This window comes from Micropterus dolomieu, linkage group LG20 (genome assembly GCF_021292245.1).
Source record: "Micropterus dolomieu isolate WLL.071019.BEF.003 ecotype Adirondacks linkage group LG20, ASM2129224v1, whole genome shotgun sequence".
NCBI classification, from domain to species: domain Eukaryota; kingdom Metazoa; phylum Chordata; class Actinopteri; order Centrarchiformes; family Centrarchidae; genus Micropterus; species Micropterus dolomieu.
In genome coordinates, this window is record NC_060169.1 from 7,315,684 (window position 1) to 7,324,101 (window position 8,418).

The 8,418-nt window shown below is 37.0% G+C and overlaps 1 protein-coding gene across 2 annotated transcripts in view; it reads left to right on the forward strand.

The window, feature by feature from the left end:
- The window catches only part of luzp2 (leucine zipper protein 2), a 163,528-nt gene that overhangs the window by 143,034 nt on the left and 12,076 nt on the right, over positions 1-8,418 (forward strand). For both annotated transcript variants that reach the window (XM_046032818.1, XM_046032819.1), the window contains exon 9: positions 2,279-2,446. In XM_046032818.1, coding sequence (XP_045888774.1) covers positions 2,279-2,446 — 168 coding nt within the window. The remainder of the gene's footprint in view (positions 1-2,278; positions 2,447-8,418) is intronic.

Here is an 8,418-nt window from a genome sequence, read left to right on the forward strand (position 1 = left end):
AAGAGTCCAAGACTATTCATGCATGCGTGAAAATGAACGAATTACTCACTGAGACAACCCGTTCCTCCTGAGTCACATACAAGATTAGGTCAAATGAACGGGTCCGTGTACGTTTTGATAGTTTGTTTTTCGTTTGAACCAATAAACGAACAAACGAGAAAACCACCTTTTTTTCGTTTGTCGTTTTAAACCAGAAACAGAAAAAAAGAGCCGTTCTCCCGTTTTTGGTTTCTAAATCCAAAAACAAAAAACGACTAAACCAAATTCAAATAATGGTCCGATTTTGGTTTTACGAAATTCCTATTTTCATTTTCCGTTTGAAGATAGACGTTAAGAAAAGAAAGACCGGTGAGCCAGGTGACCCGGAAGTAAGAGTACAGATATTAAAATAAAAGCCAAGCGTTTACAACGGTCGGATCTGTAGCATCATGCAGCACTAACGTTATACCAGGGTGATGTTAGATGAAAATAAATAAATAAATAAATACACCTGGACCGAGAGAAATACGTTAGCAACAGCAGTTGATTGCATGCACTCTAATATTGTGCATATATTCATGTAAACAGCAAGAGTCACGTTTTTTTAAGTGCATTGTTTGGTGCAGTACAGTTGGTAGGCTAATATAGGTTAACCTAAGAAATGATTGTGTGTGCAGAGTTGTTACTGTAAGCGCTATATTTTTAATATTAAATAAATATTTAATGTGGTTTCCACCGTAATGAACCAAGCTGTTTCCCCTTTCTACCAGCAGGTGGCAGGATTTAACTGAAGGCCTGTACTGTGTAAATGTTTTGTGATATTTATGTTTTATTTGCAGCCTAATTATCATCTTCATCATTCACCCTCAGCCCAGAGTTAAACCTGCATGCCCTTCTGTTCTAACCTAAATCAGGGATGTAAACTCCTCCTTAAGCAATTGAGGAGACATTTATTTTGGATTTTAACGTGCAAACGAAATGCTTAGTAATTATCCAGAAATTACACCAAGATCATCAAGATGGATCGCTGCCCTCTGAATTGTAATCAAATCGAATCGTGAGGTGCCAAGAGATTCTCATTCCTACTGCCCAAACAGTGTTCCCATTCAATTACTTTAAAATGTCTTTTAATAGGCTACGTTTTGTGAAGTGGTTGTCTTTAATTGTCCACTGCATCTGTTAGGGCCTGTCCATAGGCTCGCCATTCATCTGTGACAACATCTGAGCCTCTTACATGATGTTGGTCGGCAACAGAGCGATCTTTCACCACCCTGAGAATGGGTGTCCTTGATGTAATTATGTTGTGTTTTTGTGCTAAACTGCAAAATGTTCAAAATGCATACAGATTGTTCATAAAGTGAAGAAACATAAATAAAAGTTGTTTTCCTGCGCAAAATGTGTGTCACTTTACTTAAAGCAAACAATTACATGTTATAAGGTCTTATAATTAGTTCTTAATGGTATTATGTCCACCTGTAATATATTATCCAGGGAGAGATATTTTAACACTTTACTTAAAGCAAACAAAGACATGCTATATAACTTTAAACATTACTATAAGCTATTATTCCATTTTATATCACTAATTGTAAATTGTGACTAAAGTATATTCATAACGAGGCAGAGTCGGTGGTTATAATGTGTTATGGAAAATGGTCAGAGATTCTTGCCGTACATTGATATAAACTGGTATATCTATTATTTATAAAACATTAAATGAAAAGGTCATAATACATTATGAACTTTGCTATAGCGCCTAATGCATGTTTGTAAGTGATTATAACAACTGTTATAATGTCTTATGGACGCATTATATCGTGTTATAAATATATGTATAAGTCATTATAGCGATGACCTTCATAGAAAGTGTGAGGATGTATTTTCAAATGTTTAGCCTCAGCAGGTTGAACACATAGAGCAGCTTTGATTTACATGGTATAATGTAATTTTTATATGTGGTTATTGACAGACTGTCATTGTGAGAAAGTTAGATGAGTTAAAAATGCAGGGGGAGAAAAGTGCTGATTAGGAAAACAGGCAATTCTAGTGCTCATCTCAAGATAATTGACATAAGAAAAATTAAACCAATCATTCTGTCGATTATTATTTTTGATTGATTAAATTATCTTTAGAACGTTCTTTTTTATTATTCTGGTGAGTTCCGCTTCATGTCTTGTTTAACTATGCCTCCTAGCTGTTCTAAAGCCTCCCGTGGCTTTAATGCTTAAGTAAATTTCTCATGTGGATGGATGGAGGGATCCAGAAATCTTCTTGTGTGTGTAATCTTGTTTGGGGACAGGAGTCTCAGCTGAAGGCGCTGAAGGACACAGTTCACATCTGCTTCTCAGCTGTCCTGCACAACCAGCCCAGCAGCAGTCACAGATTTCCCACCTCCCCCACCCACTTGTTCAGATACTCATCACTCATCAACAGCTCCAGAGTCACCTTTCAGCAGCCACATGCCAAGGTAATTCCACTCAGCTCCATCTGATTTAATGTTTATTCAAAAGTAGGTCTGGGTTTTTGTAAATATCCAACTTTTTAGTATTCGGTCAAATGATATGCACAGTGTGTCTGGCATATGTCTACTGGAGATGAGGATCTGTTGTCCTTGAACTAACAGTATAAGATGTCAGAAAGACAAGTATTTATACCTAGCATTTATACAATATGAAGTGTTTATATTATTTAAGTAAAAAATGCTTTGACACTTTGAAAATAGTCATGTTCTTTTTTATTATGGTTGCAACATTTTACATCCCTACTTTTCTTGATTTTAAAATGTCTGAAAACCCACTAAAAGCACATATATTCATCAAAGGTTTTTTAAAACATGACCTTTGTTTTTTATCTCTTATAACCTCAAATATATTGCCAAGCAAATAAATTGCCTCAGTGAATAAATTATTAAGGTATCACTCTTTGTGAACCATTAGGAAGCACATTTCTAAGCAACAGCAATAATTGTGCTTTTTTAGGCATTTTACAATGCATTTGTGGAAACAAAATCATGACCTCTGGTTATTTAATTTAGATGATTACATTTGTTTTATCACTTTGTTAATGATGGAGTTTAAATAAGTACAAATACATACACCAAACATTACTGTAACATTACTGATACAGATTTTTTTATTGGTGGATTTATATGGATACAAAATCAATCTTGGTGACACATTCATGAAGTAAACAAAACCTGCTATAATATATAGTTTCATCCTAAATTGTCTACTGGCATTACTCTCAGGACTACACTAACTGTTTTAAAGTCTTAAGTAAACAACACAGGCAGAATGCAAAATGCCTTTCTAAAGAACAGATACTATGACTTGTCATAGCAGGAAAAGCACAGGTGTAACTAATACCATGAACAATGAACAATAGAACAGTGTATCATTGGGCCATGCCAGAGAGCCAACATGCAAAATAGTCGTGCCCTGGAACTGGTAGTGCTAAATAGGGTGCAGTCCTTATTAATCTTATTAATTACACAGTACTTTTCCTGCTCTGACAAGTGTCTGCATTGAAAAGGCCTATACTGTAGCACTGACTTTGCCTCACAATGTCTGGACAATTTGACTGTCAGTGACCACAGTTTAAACACAGCAGCTACAATGTCTTAGATGAAAATAAGATAAGCTTATTTTGTAAAGTGAAAATGGAAAGCAAGTTGAATTTTGGATTTGCATTTGTAACGGTGGAGGATAATTTTCCCTACGACTTTCCAGATAAGATAAAGCAGGCTACAGTTTTTTCCCCTCTCCTCTCTGTGTAAACACTTTCAAATTGAAATTCATTTCACACTGTAACTCCCAGCTTGGTGACATCATGGAATATAACTCCACAATATTCACCTCACCACACATCAGTGCGCACATAATGCACTGTCTGCGATATGAATTTAAGCGTTAGCTGATTATTACCTCTTTTTCAAGTGGCTATTTGTCAATCTGATGCCCCGAGTATCACTCTCCAGAGAGAAATAGCCCGGGAAATAATTACTACCAAATATAACAGTTGGGCAAACACGATTCCAGAGGTTGTTCCGAATAATAACATGTCTAAATCAAGCAGCAGTCTAAGTAAATTACGTCAGTCTTTATATTCTAGGGTGCTGTAGCTTTGGAAGTAAAGCCCAATTACCTTAGGCATTATAGGAGTGTCGGTATATTGGACTTATTAACTCAATGTGACACAGTCTTTGTTTGGAGCCTCTCAAAGTCAAGGTCACAGTAGACTCAACTAAGGGCTCAGGATTTAATCCCTTTTAGGAGTACAAAAAAAAAGTGACTGCCAAGAGGATTCATTGTAAAAATAGGATTATGCCTTCCATGTAGATATTGCTTCTTGTTTTGCTAGTGAAACACTTTGACATTTTAGGGCTCATGTCAAGTGTCAAGATTTTACCCATTCAATACCTTTTCTTCTTCAAAAACAACCAATACAGACTCATTTAAAACAACTTTTTTAATAGTATTTCTGTGTCTTTACAGACCTAAATAAAATACACATTTTTTATACACATCACTTTTGTTATAAGATACCTAATATATTATATAAATACAATGTAAAAATATACTTCATAGAACCTTCGGCCTCTACCCTCTACCAAGCAGTCATGTCAACCTCAATCAAAGATTGTGTTAATTCTGATTTCTGAAAAAGCAGTCGCTGCAGTCACTTTGAAATCACCAAGTCGGCCACAGCACCGCGGTTCCTTATCTTCCATGATCCTGGTGAGCAGTTCTGTCTTTAAGAGGCTTTTCTCTCCTCAAAGCAGTCACAATTTACTCTGCGTCTCTTTCATGCCTAAGAGATTTGACATGCCACTTTGAGGATTTTTTTTTGTTGTTTTCTTTATGTTTTATGTTTCAGTTCCACCGTCTGCACCAATGTCACCACTGTCCCTCTGCTGTGCCATCATACAAAACAATATTCTGTAATTGGCACATTCTGTCCACATTTAAACTCTTGTCTCGTGTTTGCAGCAAAACAGGATGATCCCATTATAACAAGTGTGTATTTCCCCATCATCTTCCTTTCATTACTGTGAGCCAAATAAATTCAAGCACACAGGCAAAATAAGCATCTCACAAAAGAAAAGTAAAGGAAACTCAAGGTAGGTGTGGGTTGATTTTTCTATGCTAATGAAGTTTATACTTCCCACTTCATTAGCATACAAATAGCAGCACTCCACTTGTGAGCAGTTGCCATCTCCATTATCTCCTGTAGCCGCTGTACACTTTGACGGGCTGTTTGATAAATCTGAGCGTGCCCTCAATGTAAAAGATTACTGGGGTGCTCCATCTGTCCACTCTGCCTGTGCATGTAGAGGTGGGTCAAATCTCATTTAAATCACTGCCAAATTTATTTCAAATCAAGCAGAAAAAAACAACACACAATAGCACTTATTGTGCATAAAAGCGCCAGACAGCCCATAGCTGAGAAGTTAGGTAACAATCCACTGACAGAGGCAAATGTCAAGAACATGGCTCTTTGATGACCATGTGGGGTTCCTCATTATGCTCATTAACAGCATGAAAGCACGCAGTGTTATTATACATCATTTATCCGAGTTTCTGTTGTGTAGTTTTGAACCTGACATATTAGTGTAAGTGAATTGTAGTTGAATGCATTTAGTTAGCTGTGCTAATATTTCTGAAAATGCATGGGTAATCATATGCTAATTGTTGTTGGTGATTAAAAGGCAATTATTTTGCACACAGCAGGGTATGATGTTGCTACCACCAATGTCGAAAGGGAAAAAAAAAATGCTCCAAAGCTTTTAACATATGGAGGAAGCTTGTATCCACTAACTGAGTGATAAAACGTACATCTGAGTTTCCTGAACACACTTGACTAAAATCCACTTTGTGTTTTTGAAATCCAAAGTGGGTAAGTGCAGGGATGTTTGTTCAAGCACTCACTGACACCACTTTGAGCGTCACACTCATAGTTTGAGTTAACATAATGGGCCTTAAGCTCTGGTAGACGCTACAGATAGGACTCTCCCAGACCTTGCCTCTCTTTCTCACACACACACACACACACACACACACACACAAAGCTCTTCTTGCTGGTGAAAGATTCATTAGTGTAAGGATGCAGAGATCAGCAGGATTGGAGTGGAAGTTGCTTCATATTTAACAGTCTCGGGGAGCAGGCCAACTCTTGTGGTCCGATAGCATGCAATTTTCATCAGAGTAATGGGAGATGATGTCTTAGATGCTCGGAGGAGAGCAGAGGAGAGGAGGAGAAATCAGGCATTTCATTGCCCTGCTCTCAGCACTTACTATTTATTTTTATGATTGTTTCCTTGTCTATTAAAATCGACGGGATATTAATCTTTGCCACGCAAGGAGGAGATAGTAGGTGGTTGACAGTGCAAAAAAAAGTAGATTGAAAATATTTATCAGCTGGATTTGAATGGTAGAATAATATTTACATCATGCAACAAATAAGAAAAACCTTACTTAAAGGCCCTCTCACGTAAAGGTGTCTATACAGCTCTTTTTATTTATTTTAATTATTAGATATTAAACTTGCATAGTCTAATCTAAGAATGGAAACACATTATTTTAATGATTGTATCACTATTTTTGTTTTACAAATGTAGTTTAAAAAAAACAACAACAGAATATCTCCTGATAATAAGTGTTCTCAGTTTAAGTTCTTTATCAAGTTTCTACTGGAGCATAACTGGCCTTATGGAGGCAGAAAAGCATGTTAAATGCGTTCCTTCTTCCGTTGCTGCACTGTAAAATTTGATGGATGCTGTCAAAACAAAACAAAATGAATGCATGAAGTGGTCACCTCGACAATAAAGCCAATTCCACTGATTCCACCTGCCTAAAAAGATGTTACAGCTGACAAATTAAGAATGGAGTTTGACAGTGACAGGTTAAGACTGCTTGTGTTGATTTTGCAACCATCTTGCTTTATGTTCTCAAGAGACCACTTTTGACCCATTTTAATTAATTAATTAAGGTAGAGTTACTTTTGGAGAAATATCTGCTGTATAAACTCAGTTTATCTTTAACTGCTTGGTGCTTACTGGACAATATGTGGTATAAAGCAGGAAAAAAATACAGTAACCGGCCCAAGCATACCTCACTTTGTGTTATACTGTTTAATAGGTGCAATTAATAGGTGTTTAGTGAAAAAAAGCCCATGGATGTCTAAAAAAAAGTAGATATAGAAGATGTACATTTTCTGCACTGCTTGAAAATGTCGATATTTCAGAACACATCAGTTGACAGTTTGGCCTTTCAAGTGTCCTTAGCAGAAAGCATAGCACACTCTGTCTTCTCCAAACTGCAGAGAGCCTGCAGGTACATTAAATATATATAGAAATAAAAATGATAGACCAAAATTTGCTAAGGAAATCGTTTGATATAGATGCTTGTGAGAATGGGGGCAATGCCATTCTCAATGATGCATTTTTACATCACTACCAAGGTCTCAGTTACATTCAGCCATGACCCTATTCACCATGGATATTTGTGATGAAGTCACGGTCAAAAATATATTCTAAGTGATTAGGCGTATATCTTACTGCCAGCAAATGCACAGAATTTGAATGATGATGTCTTGTATGTGATGGAAAATACTGAAGCCTGCCGTGTAACCATCCTGATATCTATGCTTTTTATTTATTTATAAAGGTTATGTTTTATCATTTCAGGTGGTGGTGGTATAGATTGCTATACTACCTCCAGACAGAGCCTTTTCATCTGTGGCATTCCATCTTGTTTGTCTCCCAATATCTTGACATTGCTTTGGCTGTTTTTGCAGTGGGTTGCTACACTAAAACAATAGTGGTCATCATAAGTAGCTCTCACAGTAGTAAATCCCAAATCTACCTCCCAGAATTATGCTTACTTTTTACTCAGAACTGATCTGTGTATCATTCTTAGGCGATGTTTTGCCTATATTCATGAGCACTGCTGCAAAAATATCACACTTTCATCAGTATTAATGGGCTACTAATGATTTCCACAGGTGTGCAAGCACAATAGTACGGTTGGCTAGCTCTGTCTCCACAAAGTTAGTGGTATAAGTGCTAAGAGTAGCATAACTCCTTTAAGGAATAGGGCAGTAGGTAATGTGTGTGTAAAGAGTTTGGCTGAGATAAAGAGAGCGAGCGGCAGTAAGTGACGGTGAAAGCGAGCAAAGGAAAAGGTTAGCAGCAAGTTGTCAGTCTGGCGGTAAATGTACATTGTAGGTTAGTTAATAAATGCTGCAGCTTCTCATGATCAGCAAAAGGCTGTCCGTTTCCCCATCAGCTGGAAAAGTGAATCGGGTTAGCACTAGCAAACATCTCCCCTATGCTTCAGACTATGGTCTGCAATCAGAGCAGGAAAGCCTAATGGTGTGTTCCCACAGAAAGCAAAGCGATTACTCACACAAGTAAACACAACCTGCGAATATTCATCCTTA